General features: G+C 50.8%; 1 protein-coding gene across 1 annotated transcript; it reads right to left on the minus strand.

The window, feature by feature from the left end:
• Positions 1-3,580: 3,580 nt before the first annotated feature.
• On the minus strand, positions 3,581-18,977 carry RRP9 (ribosomal RNA processing 9, U3 small nucleolar RNA binding protein). Its single transcript, XM_049776712.1, is given in 19 exon segments — positions 3,581-3,735; positions 3,825-3,898; positions 4,552-4,631; positions 4,722-4,867; positions 5,089-5,151; positions 5,230-5,282; positions 5,285-5,323; positions 5,326-5,371; positions 5,450-5,477; positions 5,480-5,513; positions 5,515-5,550; positions 5,786-5,878; positions 5,973-6,097; positions 6,316-6,445; positions 7,276-7,317; positions 7,392-7,459; positions 7,832-7,941; positions 18,445-18,527; positions 18,881-18,977. Coding segments are annotated over 19 exon segments (1,431 nt in total). The 5' UTR covers positions 18,968-18,977; the 3' UTR covers positions 3,581-3,641.
• Between the last annotated feature and the right edge of the window lie 270 nt (positions 18,978-19,247).

The following is a 19,247-nucleotide window of genomic DNA, read 5'->3' on the forward strand; positions in this document are numbered from 1 at the left end:
AAGTCCTGAGCACCTAAAACAAAACAAAAATAAATAAGTTGTGCATCAAGGATGGGGAGAAGAAACAAAAACTAAAAGTATAGGATTCCAGTCATACAAATCATCTGAAGTAGCCTGGAGACAGAAAGTGGTCGGTCACCAGAGGCTGGGCAGGGATAGCAGAGGAATCTATCAGATTCGGAATGTATACATGTAACATAGCTCAGAATCTGTTTTACAAGATGAGGCTGAATGGCGATGTCATACAACAGTGTGATATATGCAGCACTGCTTTACTGACTACTTTAAAAACAGTCTAAATAGTAAATATGGGGCTGGAAAGACAGTACATATGGAGATGGCATTGCCTTGCACATGACTGACCCAGGTTCAATCCCCAGCATCCCATGTAATTCCCTGAGCTCCAGCAGGAGTGCTCCCTGAACACAGAGCCAGCTGTAAACACTGAACACAGCTGGGTATGGCCCCAAAACAAAACAAAGAAAAGTCAATGTTTTATTGACATTTCACTCACAAAAGTTCACTCACAATAAGTGAGACTAAGCTGGACAGTAGTGGATAAGGAGTTTGCCTTGCACCTGTCTTTGGCATTCCATCACCACCATGACTAATGAACACAGAACCAGAAGTAACTCCTACGCATCACCAGGTCTAACCCCCAAAAATAAAATAAAATACAAAGAATCAGTTTGGAGAAACAGTATATTGGGCAAGTGCTTCTCTTGCAGACGACATTCGACATTCGACTCCCAGTATCATCCATAGACGGTCCCCTGAGCCTGGCAGGAGAGCCAGGACTAAGGTCTGAGCATTATGAGAATAAACTTTTTTTTTGGTTTTGTTTTTTGAACCACACCCGTTTGACGCTCAGGAGTTACTCCTGGCTATGCACTCAGAAATCGACCCTGGCTTGGGGGGGACCATATGGGACGCCGGAGGATCAAACCGCAGTTCGTCCTACGCTAGCACTTGCAAGGCAGACACCTTACCTCTAGCGCCACCTTCCCAGCCCCAGGTCTGAGCATTATGGGTGTGGACCCAAACCTAAAAATAATAGCATGCTTTGCATGCAGGAGGCCCCAAGTCCATTCTCTGGCTTGATATGATTAACCGCGAACTATAAGGTATCACGTTGGAGGTTCTCCACACTACCCAGTCAGAGCTGGGCATGGCTGAACCAATCAGTCCACTGTGCACTGCTTGGGAGCCCCCAACCCTCAAATAATGTAACACTGTGCTGAGAAAGAGAGCATGAATGATTGGGATCTGGGCTTCAAATGCAATCCCTGGGTCCAATACTTAACACTGCGTATTCCCCCCATGCACTGTCAGGAGCCCCACAGCGCCTGGCTAGGAGTAGCCCCTCAAGTGCCACCAAGTATGGTCCCAGAACGAAACGAATAATCATAATAATAAAATAACAGAAGGGCTGGAAAGATAGCACAGCGGTAGGGCATTTGCCTTGCATGCGGCCAACCCAGGACAGACCTGGGTTCGATTCCCGGCATCCCATATGGTCCCCCAAGCATGCCAGGAGCAATTTCTGAGCACAGAGCCAGGAGTAACCCCTCAGTGTCATCAGGTGTGGCCCCAAAACCAAAAAAATAACACTGACCCCAGAAAACGAGGCCTGCCAGAAAGGTTAGCGTAGCCTTAACCGTCTTCCCATTTCTTAGTAAGAGAATGAGGCACTTGACCACCTCAGCTGCACCCCACCTCTTCTTGCAGGACTGAACCCTTTACACAAGATTCTGACTTTTGTCTCAGGCAGTAAGTGGTTTAGGATCATGCTCCCTCACCTTCAGGGGCAGCTTCCCATCCTTGACCTGGCAGGGGGCTAAAAGGAGAGCCCTAACCTGCAGGCCAGATGTCTTCAGTTCGCAGACCAGACCCCATAGTTAGAACTGGAATTGGAACTGGATAGCCACAGCTCCCTTCTTCTCTGGTGGAGTTGGAGAGGACTCCTCCTGAAGTGATCAGGGGACCATGAGGTACCAGAGAACAAACCAAGGGCTCCCACATGCAAAGCACACTCTAGCTCTGTGAGCACCAGTCCAGAGAGAATGCCTTATGTTTTTGTGTTTTTTTCGGTTTTTGGGTCATACCCAGCAACGCTCAGGGGTTACTCCTGGCTCTAGGCTCAGAAATCATCCCTGGCAGGCACAGGGGACCATATGGGATGCTGGGATTCAAACCACCGTCCTTCTGCATGAAAGGCAAACGCCTTACATCCATGCTATCCCTCCAGCCCCCGTTTATGATTTTTTGGGGAAGGTGGAATCCAGGCCCTCATATCTAGGTCCTCATATACATCCTAGCAGACATAGCTTAGCTACCAGAGCAAACCACAAGGAAGGAAGGAGAATAGGTGAAGTCAGCAAGGGAATGCAGTGACCAGGAGCCAGCTCTCAGCTTTCTCTCCAAGTTCCCTGGAAAAGCATAAAATGCTGGGGGTGGATACAGTACGTGGATAGGGCGTTTGCCATGCATGAGGCTGACCTGCGCTTGATTCTCAGCACCCTTTGTTTCCGAGCCCCTCCAGGAGTAAGCCCTGAGCACTGCCAGGTGCAGCCTAAAAAAACAAGTCAGAAGGAGAGGAAAAGAGAATGATCATTTGCAGGATATTAAAAAACATACTATGGAGTGGCAGGGCATTTGCCTTGCATGAAGCCGACCCAGGAATGGTCCTGAGTCTGCCAGGAGTGATTTCTGAGCACAGAGCCAGGAGTAACCCCTGAGCGCTACAGGGTGATTCATTTTACAGCGGGTAGGGCTCTTGTTTTCCCTGCAAGACCAGGATTCGACTCCCTAGCATCCTATATGGTCCCCTGAGCCCGTCAGGAGTGATTCCTGAGAACAAAGCCATAAGCACTGAGCATTATCGGATGTGACCCCAAAACAACAACAAAAAAAAGTAAAGCATAAGGCCGGAGAGATAGCACAGCAGTATGGCGTTTGCCTTGCAAGCAGCTGACCCAGGACCTATGGTGGTGGTTCGATTCCCGGCATCCCATATAGTCCCTCCTCTCCCCACCCCCACCCCCACCCCCATGCCTGCCAGGAGCAATTTCTGAGCACAGAGCCAGTAGTAACCAGAGTGCTGCCAGGTGTAAACCAAAAACCAAAAAAAAGAAATGCACCTAGCAGAGGCCGGAAATATAGCGTGGAAGTAAGGCGTTTGCCTTTCATGCAGGACGGTGGTTCGAATCCCGAAATCCCAGGGGCGATTTCTGAGCCTAGAGCCAGGAGTAACCTCTGAGCACTGCCGGGTGTGACCCCCTGCACATAGTAGGGGGCTGGAGTGGTAGTGCAAGCAGTAAGGCATCTGCCTTGCCCGTGCTAGCCTAGGATGGACCGCAGTTTGAGCCCCATGTCCCATATGGTCCCCCAAACCAGGAGCGATTTCTGAGCGCGTAGCCAGGAGTAACACCTGAGCATCACCAGGTGTGGCCCAAAAAGAAAAAAAAATTGCTCATAGCAGTAAAGGGATCAGAACCAAGAAACTATGCCTTCCCTGTCCCCTGCTATTCTCCCTCGCAACCTCCCAGGCTTATCAAGAAACTGCAAGACACAAGATCTGAAAAAAAAAAATTTTAATACAAAGAGGGCGGGGCTTGGGAAGAACATAAATAAAAATTTTGTCAGGATCCAGCAGCAGGAGATATGGGCACCCTGCGGAGAGGGATGATGCAGACAGAGTTTCGGGCCTCTTTGATCCGCCACCACCGGCCAAGCCTGCAGGGGTGAGAAAGGGAGCTGAGGCCTGACAAACTCTGTCTAAGCTGTAGTCCAGCCACCTCACCTCATGGGGGGCTTCCTCTTACCTGTGTTCCTGTCCCACCCCAGCCACCAGGAAGTCCCCAGAGCTTGAGAACTTGAGGCTATTGATAAAGCCGACCTGAGAAGAGGAAGGGACAGCGTCATGGGACATAAGAACAGATCCAGTCACAGCCCAGCCCCATCTGGGGAAGATCACTGCTCTGCCTCTGGATCTAACCCTGGGCTCCCCAGGTCCAATGGATGGAGACCCGGCAACCTCTGGGTGAGTCTGGCAGGGTGAAGGTGAAAGTGTACCTATCCTCAAGCTTACTGAGCATGGTAGGGCCATGATGGCGAACCTATGACACGTGTGCCAGTCAGTGGTGGCACGTGGGAAGGTCCGCAATTAGATACTAAAATCTTGTTATTAAGGTTTAATTGATGTGCTGGCACTTTTGGTTTTGTGCTGCAGAGAGAGCCCGAATCATCATCACTAACCCAAGCCCCACACTTGCACTAGAAGTCACTGTCAACACCTGCCCAGGGCCCCAGGTCAGCCCAAGTCCACATGTCATGGCCCTGGCCATGCTCAATCTATCCTAGTGGCAGGTCATCCCAGCCCCGAATCCTGGGCTGGGAAGAGCCTTGGGCAGGAGGAAGTGAAGAAAGGACAGGGAAGCCCTGCTGGGCCCTGTAATACTGTCCTAGCCTGAAGAAAGGTCTGCAGGTAGGAAAACGATAAGGGGCTAAACAGCTGTGCCATAAGCTCCAGGGAGTGTGGGCACCGCTCACCAGAGGGATGTCACAGAGGGGATCCAGTTGCCGGAAGCCCTCCCCACACTGCCAGAGCCGAACGCAAGAGCTGTGGGACCCTGAGGAGAGAGACAGTGATAGTGAGCACCCCACCAGCCGGCCCAGGGGGACCCTGATCTAACCCACCTCCCTGGCTTGAAGGGCATCACCTGTGGCCACGAGGTCTGTGTTGAGCAGTGCTGCCACTGAGGACACCCAGAAGGGCTGCTCCAGGCCTGGCTCCCCCCGCAGTCCGTGGGCCTCACGCTGCAGGGCCAGTGGCCGCTTCTTGGAGAGACCCCACACGGCCACAGATCTGTGGACAGGGACAGTCACATGGGGGGGTCAGTGCTGGGCAAAAATGACCCCTCCAGGAAGGGGTCAAATGTACCCCAGCCATGGGACATCAGCAAGATCTCCTAAATGCTTGTCTCAGTGTCCCAGTCCAGGGAGGGAGCCCATACCCACAGCAAAAGGGGACTCCGGGAAAATCCAAGGCAGGCACAGCAAGGGGCACCCCCAAGGCCACTCTTTTACCCATCATCTGCGCCCGAAACCATGTGCTCCTCATTGATAAGCTGGATGCAGTCAATGGAGCCCCTGGAAGAGTAGCAGTGAGGGACCCACCCTACGGCCAACACCCAACACCCCCACATCTTAGCTGGCAGGTGCTCTTACTGGTGGCCATAGAAGACCAGCTGGGACTCCCTCGGGTATCTTCCACACCGCGCACCGGTTTTCCATCACGGCCCCCCGCAGTCACACAGCACTCCCCTGCTCAGGGCATCCAAACGCTGCCACTGCGTCCTGGTGCCCAAAGCTGAAGGGGCAGAGGGAGGCGTGGGGGTCACCAGAAACCAATACGCCTCAACCGGCTCCCCCCCAGGCACACACTTACAGTGTCTCCACGTAGGAGTTCTCTGCCAATTCCACACCTTCACTGAGCGGTCATGAGATGTGCTTGTAGAGCTGGTGGGTGCCTCTGCGAAAATGCCAGCCCTGAGGGGTGGAGGAGAGGCAACGGGGTCCAGGACAACAGCCAGCCCCCCGTGTGGACCCCCTGAAGCCAGGAGTGCCTCACCTGTCCTCAAGGTACTGCAGACTTCTCAGAGACCTTCCTGGATCTGGGCAAGCACCACTCCAACCCCCCTGCTCTCTCCCCTCATAGATATCCCTCTCCAGGGCCACTACTGTCCCCATGCTGAGAGCCACCCAACAAATGACACCAGCTCACCGACACAGCATCCCGGTGTCCGGTGAAGGTGTACAGGTGTTGGCAACTCTGTGCCTCCCAGATGAGGATGAGTTTGCTGTAGTCGCCGGATGCCTACAGGAAGGGAGGACCATGGCCACGGGCCCACACTGGACCAATCCCCAAAGCTGCCATCCCACCATATCCACCCCGAATCTTGCTGCCTTACCAGGTATTTGCCATCCGAGGAAATGGCCATGCAGAGCACGGGGCTGCTGTGGCCAGCGGGTCGCCCTTCCGTTCCCTTCTGGACTCGTGGGATCACGTGAAGCTTGCGGGCACTCTCCACGCTCCCTGCCAGCAGGGGAGAAAAGAGGGCTGGGATGAGGGGGTGGGCCTCAGTTTCCTCAGATTAGGGGGGAAAGGACAGGCCTCTAGTAATGGATAAAAAAGAACCCACAGCTGGGCAAAAGCTTCCTATAACCTAGAAAAACTCTCCACAGGGGCAGACCAATCTCTGAGATTGGGCCTCCTGAGATGCCCCCCCCCACCTTGTCAGACACCCACTCACAACTTAATAATGGTGCAATCTTTGGAGGCAGAAAAAGATGGCCAAGTCTCTCGGGTAATGACCAAGCCACGTGATGGAGAGCTTATGTCCCCGGCAAGACTCGAATAATCAGCCGGGCTTGGGGTCTGGATCTGAAAGGGCAAAGGTGGGGTCACTATTAAGGGCGACAGGCACGCACACACATGCTCACGGGCACAAGCATTTGCACACACACTTTTTCCAGCACAATAGCTACGTCTTTCCCTGAAAATAAAACATCCTTGAGAAATAAGATCTAGGGTCTGGAGAGATAGCATGGAGGTAAGGCATTTGCCTTGCACACAGAAGGTCGGTGGTTTGAATCCCAGCATCCAATATGGTTCCCCGAGCCTGCCAGGAGCGATTTCTAAGCATAGAGCCAGGAGTAACCCCTGATTGCTGCCGGGTGTAACCCAAAAACAAAACCAAAACAAAAAGAAATAAGATCTACTTACAGATTTCCTTCTGGGTGAAATATAAGGCATCCCCCAAAAAACAATGGGCCCCCTAGGCTCTATCTCAGAATGAAAATTAATTTACCATAAACTGCTAGTGCCACCCCAACTAGCTACCGTAGGATTCAGTTTGTCTGATTAGTGCTAACAACTACAGTACTACCGTACCATATACAGGTAATAGATTTCCTTTATTTTCATTTAACAATAAATGTGTACCGTATTCTTCTTCATGGAAAAATAAGACATCTGAAAATAAGACCTAGCACATCTTTGGGAGTCAAAATTAATATAAGACACTGTCTTATTTTCAGGAAAACAGAGTAGGGAGAAAGGGACCAGACCCAAATCTGAATGCATCTGCCCAACTGACACATTCCAAAGTAAAGATCCTATAGCCGAGCCCCGACAGGCCATCAGCCCCCCAATCACAGTGGGACCCCAACTCACACCAATCTCCAACAGCAGTTTTCTCCAGGCCAACTCACCTCTTTAGCCACCGACTTCTGCAACCTGCCCCTCTGCTCCAGCTGCAAAGAGAGGGGAGGGTGAGATTGAAGAAGGACCAGCCCCACCCCTTCAGCCTCCATCTCCTCACACTTACCACATCCTCCTTCAGGCGACCCGCCACCTGGTCCTCCTCAAATTCACGGGCCTCGACCTTCTCCTCCTCTGTATAGGAGAAAACAAACCAAGTCAATGGAAACCAAGACCCATTCTGTCCTATGACTCAGACCCCCAATAGCTTATGCGGGCACCCAAACACTTGGGTTGGATCTTGCTGGAAGTTTGGGCTGGTGTGGAGACAGGGAAAAGGGGCTGGGTGTTCACCTCCTGCCCATGTCCTGCATTTACTTTGCAGATCAGTAGAAAATCCCCTAAAAGTCTGCACCCTCTATACCTTCACCTCAGGTCTTTGCCACCTCCCACAGAACAGCCAGCATCATGGCCTGGCAGCTTCCCAGTACCGGTGTGTTACCCATTGGAAAGCTGAGGATATGGCAGTGGACCCTAGCCCCCTCACTTGCCCGGAACACGGCTCACCCTGCTGCCTGAGCTGTTCAAGGTAGAGCTTGGCCAAGCGCAGCTTCTTCTCCTGTGCGGTCTCCTCCAGCTCCTCCTCCTCTTCCTCCTCTGTTCTCTTGGGAGCTAAACTATAGGCAAAAAGAAGATGAGTTCAAAGGGCTCACCCAGGGGCCATGAGGACCAGGCATCCTGAGTGCTCCCCATCACTGGATCCTCCCATTCCTGCCTCCTGTGTGACCAAGGCTTAAAGGGCATGGTCTTTTTTGCTTTTTGGGCACTCAGGGGTTCCTAGCTCTGCACTCTGAAATTGCTCCTGGCCGGGCTGGAGGACCATATGGAATGCCAGGGATCAAACCTGGGTCTGTCCTGGATTGGCCATGTGCAAGGCAAATGCTCTACCCGCTGTACTATCACTCCGGCCCCAAAAGGGACAAGCTTACCCAGGGTCTGACAAAGCAAAGTGGAAACAGATTCCAAACCAGAGAGCTCTATACTAGCTCCAGAACAAGGGAACGAGAAGGTCTATATGTTGGGGATAGTGTAGGGCCTTAGAGAGCCTGCCTTCAAGCAGATGTTCAGAGATTCAAATCCCTGGCACCCTACAAACAAGGAACACAATCTGGGAAGCTCTGCTGTCTGTGATTCCCTAGCACACCAAACAATTTCCAGCCACACCGCAGCCAGCTCTGTGAGCACCATTTAAGGAAAAAAAGGTAGGGGGGTTGCCTAGAGTGATAGCACAGCAATAGGACATTTGTCTTGGAAGCGGCCGACCCAGAAGCAATGGTGATTCGAATCCCGGCATCCCATATGGTCCCCCATGTCTGTTAGGAGCAATTTCTGAGCAGAGAGCCAGAAGTAACCGCTGAGCATTGCAGGTTATGGCCCCAAAACACCCCCCCCAAAAAAAAAGATCCCAAATGAGCACCTTAACTGAAAAGATGTGCCAGCACAAGTGTGAGTACCATGGCAACCCCCAGTAGCATCACAATAATAACCTGTGACTTCAACGAAAGATGTGAATCCCAGAGAACCTATGTGAGTGAGCACAGCCCACTAAGAAAACATGAGCCCTATGACAGCTCTGCGGAACGGCACAGCCAGGCAGGTAGGCGACCCTTCAGTGCAAGGTCAATAATGGGGAGAAGTGGAGGTGGAGAGAGGAAAGAAGAAAATATGTAAACTAATTCTAACAAAAAATGATAGTTTGTGGGGCTGGAAGGGATTTATAGCTCACTGGTAATGAACACTCCTTGCTCGAGGCCCTGTGTTCCTTCTCTCACATTACAAAACAAACAAACAGAAGCACATTAACTCCCCACTCTTCCTTCTAAACAAAGAGAAAAGTTGAGGGGCCGAAGAGATAGCACAAAGGTAAGGCATGCCTTGCATACAGCTGACCCGGGATGCACCAGTTCAATTCGCAGCATCCCATAAGGTCCGCTGAGCATGCCAGGAGTGATTTCTGAGCACAGAGCCAGGAGTAACCCCTGAGTAGAGTCAGGTATGGCCCAAAAACCAATCAAATAATAAATAAATGAGAATTAGGGCATCTAGTTCTTTGCAAATAATCTTGTTTGTTTTTTTACTGATCTATTGCGCTAAATTTAGATTACCTATTTCAGGGCCGGAGTGGTGGCACAAGCGGTAAGGCGTCTGCCTTGCCTGCACTATAGCCTAGGACAGACTGCAGTTCAGTTCAATCCCCAGGCGTTCCATATGGCCCCCAAGCCAGGAGCGATTTCTGAGCGTCACCGGGTATGGCCAAAAACCAAAAACCAAAAAAGATTACCTATTTCAGGGCCAGAGAGAGAGAGATGAGTTAACACACTTGCCTTGCATGTTGCCAACACCAGTTTGACCCCATAGCACTGCCTGAGGTAAGCCTTGAGCACAGAGTCAGGCTTCAGTCTTCAGGGTTGTTGAGTGCAGCCAAACAAAATCATCTATTTCAAACCTATCTTCTTTAACTTTGGGGTCACACTTGAGCAGTGCTGGTGTTTGGGATATCTCTTATGGTTAATTGCTTAAGGGACCACATAATGTTTTAGGAGCAAATGTGAGACTCCCACTTGCAATGCAATATACCCCAGTCTTTTGAACCATCTCCCTAGCTCTCACTCAGAGTTTACATAGAACATATAGTGTGCTTAAAATCTCAATTAACTGAGATAAAGCTGGAGCTCAAGAAATCCTAACTTGGGCCCAGAGAGATAGCACAGCGGCGTTTGCCTTGCAAGCGGCCGATCCAGGACCAAAGGTGGTTGGTTTGAATCCCGGTGTCCCATAGGGTCCCCCGTGCCTGCCAGGAGCTATTTCTGAGCAGACAGCCAGGAGTAACCCCTGAGCACCGCCGGGTGTGGCCCAAAAACCAAAAAGAAAAAGAAAAAAAAAAAAGAAATCCTAACTTGGTGCTAGAGCAATAGCAAAGGGGGCAAGGCATTTGCCTTGCACACAGCCAATCTAGCCAATCTGGGTTTGATCCCCAACATCTCATATGGTCCCCCGAGCCTGCCAGGAGTAACCCTTGAGTGCCTTCTGGGTGTGGCCCCAAACAAAAGAGAACAACAACAAAAAACACAAAAGAAATCCTAACAGGGGGCCCGGAGAGATAGCACAGCAGCATTTGCCTTGCAAGCAGCCGATCCAGGACCTAAGGTGGTTGGTTTGAATCCCGGTGTCCCATATGGTCCTCCATGCCTGCCAGGAGCTATTTCTGTGCAGACAGCCAGGAGTAGCCCCTGAGCACCACTGGGTGTGGCCCAAAAACAAAACAAAACAAAACAAAAAAACAAAGAGGGCCTGGAGAGATAGCGGTGTTTGCCTTGCAAGCAGCTGATCTAGGACCAAAGCTGGTTGGTTCGAATCCCGGTGTCCCATATGGTCCCCCGTGCCTGCCAGGAGCTATTTCTGAGCAGACAGCCAGGAGTAACCCCTGAGTAATGCCGGATGTGGCCCAAAAAAAAAAAAAAAAAAAAAATCCTAACAGGGCAGAGGGAAAAAAAAGAAATCCTAACAACTTTTTTCCTTTATAGCCAGGTTTAATGCATATACATAGTAAAATTATTCTTTACAATGTACAAGGGATTTTGACAGGTAAAGAAAAAATAAACACTACCACAATCAAGTTCTATGCCTCTTCAAATCCTTCAAGCCCCTTTAAGGGTTAATCCTTAATAGAGAAAGGACAGAAAGGATTTCGGCAGGACAGTGATATGATTTCACCTCCCCTGGAAAAAAAAATCTCATGGTGATTACTTAAAAATGAAACTGATGGGGGCTGGCGAGATAGCATGGAGGTATGGCATTTGCCTTGCATGCAGAAGGTTGGTGGTTCGAATCCCGACATCCCATATAGTCCCCTGAACCTGCCAAGAGTGATTTCTGAGCACAGAGCCAGGAGTAACCCCTAAGCACTGCCGAGTGTGACCAAAAACCAAAAAAAAAAAAAAAAAAAAGAAAGAAAGAAAGAAAGAGAGAAAGAAAGAAAGAGAGAAAGAAAGAAAGAAAGAAAGAAAGAAAGAAAGAAAGAAAGAAAGAGAGAGAGAGAGAGAGAAAGAAAGAAAGAAAGAAAGAGAGAGAGAGAAAGAAAGAAAGAGAGAGAGAGAGAAAGAAAGAAAGAAAGAAAGAAAGAAAGAAAGAAAGAAAGAAAGAAAGAAAGAAAGAAAGAAAGAAAGAAAGAAAGAAAGAAGAAAGAAAGAAAGAAAAGAAAGAAAGAAAGAAAAGAAAGAAAGAAGAAAAGAAAGAAGAAAGAAAGAAAGAAAGAAAGAAAGAAAGAAAGAAAGAAAGAAAGAAAGAAAGAAAGAAAGAAAGAAAGAAAGAAAGAAAGAAAGAAAGAAAGAAAGAAAGAAAGAAAAGAAAGAAAAAAAGAAAGAAACTGGTGGGGCCAGAGAGATAGCAGATTTGTCATTAAAACTAAACAAAATCTCTGATTAAAAATCAGCCACTGCCTAACAAAGTTGGAGCACCAAACAGCTCCCAAATATTCAGAGCTGGTGGCAATGCTCCTGTCCCTGGGCACCTACAGAGCTGACAGGGCCAATAGTGCTAAACCCGGTAGGGAACCTTTCCCTCAAAGGTTTCAGTGCCACCATTGATAACCAGTGCCCCTAGTCCAGGGTGCGGTGGTATTTGTCACCAAGTCCACCTCTGAGGAGGCCACCAAGTGCATCATCAGCCATTTTCATAAAACCAAGATGCAGGGAAGAATGATCTCTGTGGAGAAGATGGGTGAGCATCGGGCACTGACATGGCCGGACTGACCCAACCCTCTTCCCCAAAACAAGAAGCTGAGGGAATGAAAAGAAACCCAATTAAAAAGATAGGAGTGTGAAGGAGGTGGTGTCTGGTGTAGAGCGGTATCACCGGGTGGAAAGAAAGTGGCAAAGCCATGCTCTTCCAGGAAAGCTTCTTGGCTCTTGGGGGTAGGGTGCTGGGGAGAGGGGGCCAGAGACAGACCTCCGGGGCTTAGATTGCTCGCCTGTGCACTTCTGTGTCCCAAGCCCTCCTCACCCAAAGGCCAAGTGCAGTAGGGCAGGGAGGTGGTATGAAGGGCTGGAGCTCAGACTCTGCATACAGGGGCCCCAGGCTAGCTCCCCACCGGGCTCAGTCTACTTAATCCCTGCACATCTGCCAACACTGCCAGGGCCCCTACCCTGGTCTCTGCTGGGAACGAACGGGGTTGTGCCCGATCTTCCTCACGGTTACTCCCCTCATGTCAACAGGAAACGTGGGGGCGTCTAAGGAGCTGGCTGGCATTGCCCACAGCCTGCCAGGGCTTGATCCCAGAATTGCTGCCAGTTGGGGGCCAGAAGCAAAAAAAGAAAATGTCTTGCTTTTCCACCAGCTTCGGTGTTGGTGTCTTCTGTCCATCCGCAAGCCTCTCTCAGAGTCCAGTGTGTTGAGCATTGGGGTACAAGCCCCAGTCCCTGTGGGATCTTGCAGTCTGCTTGAATTGGTTTGGGGTCCCTTCCTGAGGTGGTTTGGGGTTACTTCCTGCAGCTAAGCAGGGAAGATGCCCATGTCCAGGTCGAGGGACTCACAGGGCCTCGCTTTGTTTTGCTCCAGAACACCGAAGACGGAACTAAACGTGCAGTCAGGTGGTGAGTCTGTTCAGTGCCATGTGGTGGTTTTGGGGTGGCTTTCCAAGGCCCTGTGCCCCCCCCCAGTGAGAGGCTGCCTAGAGGAGCAGAGGAGGTGGGGAGCCCTGATGGCACATATGGAAGGGGAAAGTGCTCTCCTTGGGTGGGTGGTCCTGCTGCAGTCACAGCCCAGGACCTAAGAGCCCTGTGCATGGGTGGGTGGGTGGGTGGGTGTCGGGCAGGGGCAGCTGCCTCCCCCATCTCCTGGCCCTGCTCCCATCTTCACTGGCCGCTGATTTCTTCCAGAAGGAAGTGACAAGTCCCTGAGGGCACAAGCAGGTGAGTCTCATGTCTCCCTAGAGATGAGGTCCAGCAGGCCCTCAGATTGGGGTCTGTGTCGCCTGGCATGAGGACAAGAAGGTCTTTGTGCCACTTTGACAGGTGTTGGAGAGGAAGTCTTTGACAGGTAGGTGAACGCCCTAATAAGGACCAAGAGTATTCTTTGCCCGGTTGCACTCTGGACTCCAACATGTGGGGTAGCGACCATGCCAGGTGGCAAGGTCAGAGACTGGAGGCGATCCCCACGAGGTGTGGGTCCCCGAGGGAATCTTCCAGATGGCCTTTTTGGAAAAGGCCACAGCAACTTCTGATTCTCTTGCAAGCAAGTGGCGAGAGGCGCATGTCTGGGCCCGAGGGCCCCAGACCCATGAGAAGAAAACCATGGTGGCCTGTCAGGTTATGGCAGCACCTATGGACTGCCCAGTGAGGGACTTGATGGCCAGCAGATAATCTTGTCCTATCCTGTGTTGCCCTCAGCCTGGGCCAGGTGGGGCCTGAAGGGGGGCTCAAAGGTCTCCCCTTTGTGGGGACCCAGCATCATCTTCGTTCCAGGCCTGGCAGCTTTCCTCAGGGCAAGCTGTGCTGGCAGGACCCCGTGGGGTGTCCAGCGGTGACCTGGGCCCCGGGCTCAGCTCGGATGGCGACGGATGCCAGCTCCATCCCTGGCAACTGGTCCATCCATCCCCTCAGGGGCTCTAAACGCTCTTAACGGTCTTGCCACTTCATGCTCACGCGCATGCGTGGCGCATGCGTGCCAGACACGTACACTTGCTGCCGGACACACCCCCTCCTCCCCAAGCTCACGTGTTCTCGCACGTGCACGGGCTCAGAATGGGACCCAGGGAGCTCCGCACATGCGCGGAGGGGGTGGGCGCGCTGCTGGGAACAGCAGCCTGCTGCGGGGAGGGCTGAACTTGTTCTTAACAGAAGTGGTGGGTATACAGCTTTCACTATTTCATTTCTTTCTATATTAAAAATATATTCCATTCGCTTCTATATCAAATATAACTCTTCTATATCAAATATACGTCATGGCTTATTTTTAAAAAGATTGAAAAGTGGGCTGAAGAAATAATACAAATATGTCTGATGGGGTGCTTGCCTTGCACACAGCAAACTTGAGTTTTTTTTTGTTTTTGTTTTTGTTTTGGGCTACACTGGTGGCCCTCAGGATTTACTCCTGGCTTTAAGCTCAGAAATCAATCAATCCTGGCAGGCTAGGTAAGGGGAATCTATAGGATGCTGGTGATCAAAACTGGGTCAGCCGTGTGCCTAGTGTGCTAGGCATTTAAATGCCCGCTATGCTATTACTCCAGCCCCAAAACCTGGGTTTAATTCTCTTTCTCTCTCTTCTCTCTCTCTTCTCTCTCTTCTCTCTCTCTCTCTCTCTCTCTCTCTCTCTCTCTCTCTCTCTCTCTCTCTCTCTCTCTCTCTCTCTCTCTCTCTCTCTCTCTCTCACTCTCTCACTCTCACTCTCACACCTGTTAGTATGGAGCCAGGTGTGAACCAAACCTTTAGAGTTTGAGAGGTAACTCAGTGAGCTGAGAGGCCCAGGTTTGATCCCTGGCACCAGTCTCCAGAGCATCGGCCAAAACTGTCCCTAGAGCACCAAGCTGGGAGTACCTCTTAAGAATGACAAATCATAAAAACAAGCAAACAGGGCCAGAGAAATAGCACAGCGGTAGGGCTTGCATTGCATGCAGAAGGATGGTGGTTCAAATCGCGGCAACCCATATGGTCCCCCGAGCCTGCCCGGAGCAGCCCCTGAGTCACCCGAGTCACTACCAGGTGTGACCCAAAAACCAAAAAAAAGAAGAAGAAGAAAAAAAAGCCATTAAAAATATAAGCAAACGGGCCCGGAGAGATAGCACAGTGGTGTTTGCCTTGCAAGCAGCCGATCCAGGACCAAAGGTGGTTGGTTCGAATTCCGGTGTCCCATATGGTCCCCAGTGCCTGCCAGGAGCTATTTCTGAGCAGACAGCCAGAAGTAACCCCTGATCACCGCCGGTGTGGCCCAAAAACAAAACAAACAAACAAAAAAAAAAATACAAGCAAACAAAAACCTAAAAGCCTTAAGAGTCTGTCACAGACTCAGGGTATTCTTAGCATTAAGAGTATATATTGGGGGCCCGGAGAGATAGCACAGCGGTGTTTGCCTTGCAAGCAGCCGATCCAGAACCTAAGGTGGTTGGTTCGAATCCCGGTGTCCCATATGGTCCCCCGTGCCTGCCAGGAGCTATTTCTAAGCAGATAGCCAGGAGTAACCCCGGGTGTGGCCCAAAAACCAAAAAAAAAAAAAACAGAGTATATATTGGGGCCCGGAGAGATAGCACAGCAGCGTTTGCCTTACAAGCAGCCGATCCAGGACCAAAGGTGGTTGGTTCTAATCCCGGTGTCCCATATGGTCCCCCGTGCCTGCCAGGAGCTATTTCTGAGCAGACAGCCAGGAGCACCCTTGAGCACTGCCAGGTGTGGGCCCCCCCCCCAAAAAAAAAAGAGTATATATTGGGGCCAGAGAGATAGCATGGAGGTAAGGCGTTGCCTTGCGTGCAAAAGGTCAGTGGTTCGAATCCCAGCATCCCATATGGTTCCCCGTGATGCCAAGGGCGAATTCTGAGCACAGAGCCAGAAGTAACCAACCCCTGAGCACTGCTGGTTGTGAAACAAAAAACAAAAAAAAAGGAAAAGTATATATTGGGCCAGAGTGATAGCGCAGTGGTAGGGCATTTGTCTTGCACATGGCCAAATGAAGTTGAACCTAGGTTCGATCCCCGGCATCCAATATGGTCCCTCAAGCCTTCCAGGAGCGATTTTTGAGCAAAGAGCCAGGAGTAAACCCTGAGCCAGCCGCCAGGTATGCCCCCAAAACAAAACAAAACCAAAAATATATATTGTCAGGGCCAGAGAGATAGTACAGATGCTTGCCTTGCACAATTATGACCCTGGTTTGTTCCTGAACACCATTTATGCTCCCCTTAGCTCTGCCAGGGGTGACCTCTGAGCACCACCAAGTGCTGTCCAAAAGAAAAGAAAAAGAAAGCATATATATATTCAGCTCAATATATATACGTAGGGCCCAGAGAGATAGCACAGCGGCATTTGCCTTGCAAGCGGCCGATCCAGGACCAAAGGTGGTTGGTTCGAATCCCGGTGTCCCATATGGTCCCCCGTGCCTGCCAGGAGCTATTTCTAAGCAGATAGCCAGGAGTAACCCCTGAGTACCACCGGGTGTGGCCCAAAAACCAAAAAAAAAAAAAAAAAACAGAGTATATATTGGGGCCCGGAGAGATAGCACAGCAGCGTTTGCCTTACAAGCAGCCGATCCAGGACCAAAGGTGGTTGGTTCTAATCCCGGTGTCCCATATGGTCCCCCGTGCCTGCCAGGAGCTATTTCTGAGCAGACAGCCAGGAGCACCCTTGAGCACTGCCAGGTGTGGGCCCCCCCCCCAAAAAAAAAAGAGTATATATTGGGGCCAGAGAGATAGCATGGAGGTAAGGCGTTGCCTTGCGTGCAAAAGGTCAGTGGTTCGAATCCCAGCATCCCATATGGTTCCCCGTGATGCCAAGGGCGAATTCTGAGCACAGAGCCAGAAGTAACCAACCCCTGAGCACTGCTGGTTGTGAAACAAAAAACAAAAAAAAAGGAAAAGTATATATTGGGCCAGAGTGATAGCGCAGTGGTAGGGCATTTGTCTTGCACATGGCCAAATGAAGTTGAACCTAGGTTCGATCCCCGGCATCCAATATGGTCCCTCAAGCCTTCCAGGAGCGATTTTTGAGCAAAGAGCCAGGAGTAAACCCTGAGCCAGCCGCCAGGTATGCCCCCAAAACAAAACAAAACCAAAAATATATATTGTCAGGGCCAGAGAGATAGTACAGATGCTTGCCTTGCACAATTATGACCCTGGTTTGTTCCTGAACACCATTTATGCTCCCCTTAGCTCTGCCAGGGGTGACCTCTGAGCACCACCAAGTGCTGTCCAAAAGAAAAGAAAAAGAAAGCATATATATATTCAGCTCAATATATATACGTAGGGCCCAGAGAGATAGCACAGCGGCATTTGCCTTGCAAGCGGCCGATCCAGGACCAAAGGTGGTTGGTTCGAATCCCGGTGTCCCATATGGTCCCCCGTGCCTGCCAGGAGCTATTTCTGAGCAGACAGCCAGGAGTAACCCCTGAGTATCGCTGGGTGTGGCCCAAAAACCAAAAAAATAAAAAAAAAAAAAATTCAATATATATGTATATATACATATATCTAATTAGATACATACATATTCAATTTTGTAAGCAAAAATCCTAAAACCCAACATTTGTGTGGGGAAGGGGTTTTGGGCCACACCTGGTGATGCTTAGGGGTTACTCCTGGCTCTGTGCTCAGAAATCTTCCAGGCAGGCTTGAGGGACCAAATCGGAATGTTGAGAATAAAACCCAGATCTGTCCAGGATCAGATGTGCAAGGCAAATGTCCTACTGCTGTGCTATCACTTGGGTCCCTAAACCCAACTCTTGAAGAAAGCACCATATCCCCTGTTGTACAAGCTTTCACTTCACGGGATACCGGACACCTTGTTCACCTCCTCCAAAACCCTGTCCAAAATATGCATAACCACAACCTGTATCCAGACCTGTGCACAAACACAACCTGAATGCAGCCACCACCTATCCTTTAGCGCCCGTTCTGGTGCATGCTTAGTTTGAACCCAGACTTTTAGGTTCCTAAAATATTTTCCCAAGCTCTTCAGGGCAGACTTGTCTCCCCTGGTCTGCTTTAAGCATGCCTTCCTCTGTTCCCAGAATACACAGCTTTAAGATGCACGCCTCAAACATTAGACATTATAATCTGTCAGCTCTTCTTTGTACTTTTAACAGTGAAGCCAGCACCTCCCACGTATTGAGTCAGATTGGAGATCAATAAAGGTGAGTGAAAACAGAAGAAAGAATCAGACAGCATATCTTGTATTCCCTGCCGTATGCTTGTCAATCCAGACGGTCCACTCAGCTTTTCCTTCAGGAAACCAAGAAAAACCTCACAGGTCCCTCTTAAGGGCCCCAGAAAAGAGAATTCTCAGGGTCAGAAAAATAAAAAGGGCCAAGACTGGATCCAGACTTGAATTATTTTGCACGCCTCTGCCTCGATTCACCACTTCACATGGGCTTCCCTCATTCCCTTTACTAGGTATTAAGAAAAAGAAAAAGAAAATAGAACTCACCTCTCGCTCTCGGAATCGCTGGAGATCTCTTCATTCATCTTGCCACCACCCTTGGATTTGCCTCTGTCCCCGACAGGGTCAGCCTGGAGTGGAGAAATAAATCACAGGGTCCTTTTATGAGTCAGGGGTTCCAGAGACTTCGATCCCCAGCATCCCATAAGGTCCCCAAGGCCTGCCAGGGGCGATCCCTGAGTGCAAGAGCCAGGGTAACCCCTGAGAGCCGCCGGGGGTAGCCCCCCAAACCCCAGGGACTAGGAAAGGCGGTGATATCCGAGCTCAAGGGCAAGGATCCCCAGTATTTGGCCCATGCATAAGGTGACAGGTTGATTTCAGGAGGGGTCAGACAGGAGAGGCCATGCAGGTTGCAATGAAGGGATGCAATGAAGGTTCCAGCACCTGAACTGACCCCCGGACCTCGGGAGCGCCACGCTCTCACCTTCCGTCGCCGTTTGCTGGCCCCAGCCATTGCCCCGAGCGCCGCACTCGCCTTCCCCCGCTTCCGAGCCGCAGCTTTGGCCGACATGCTGCCAACCGCGAGGGACTTCCGCCCCTACCGCCGAGTCACGTGGCTGCTGAGCCCGGGGTCATCTGGCAAGACTGCGCGCTCTGATAGGCTCCCACCACCGGAAGTTCCGCCTCCCAAGGTTGCCGCGAATCTTAGCCACACCCCCAGTCGCTGATAGGACGTGTGTTTGTAGCCACGCCTACCACGTGGACTTTCTACTGGCCGCTCCCCTTGACATCCGGGCCATGGCTATGACGCATGCGCCCTACTGCGAGATGAAGTCGAAGGTGGAGTGGGC

The sequence above is a fragment of the Suncus etruscus genome, chromosome 7 (genome assembly GCF_024139225.1).
Source record: "Suncus etruscus isolate mSunEtr1 chromosome 7, mSunEtr1.pri.cur, whole genome shotgun sequence".
Taxonomy (NCBI): domain Eukaryota; kingdom Metazoa; phylum Chordata; class Mammalia; order Eulipotyphla; family Soricidae; genus Suncus; species Suncus etruscus.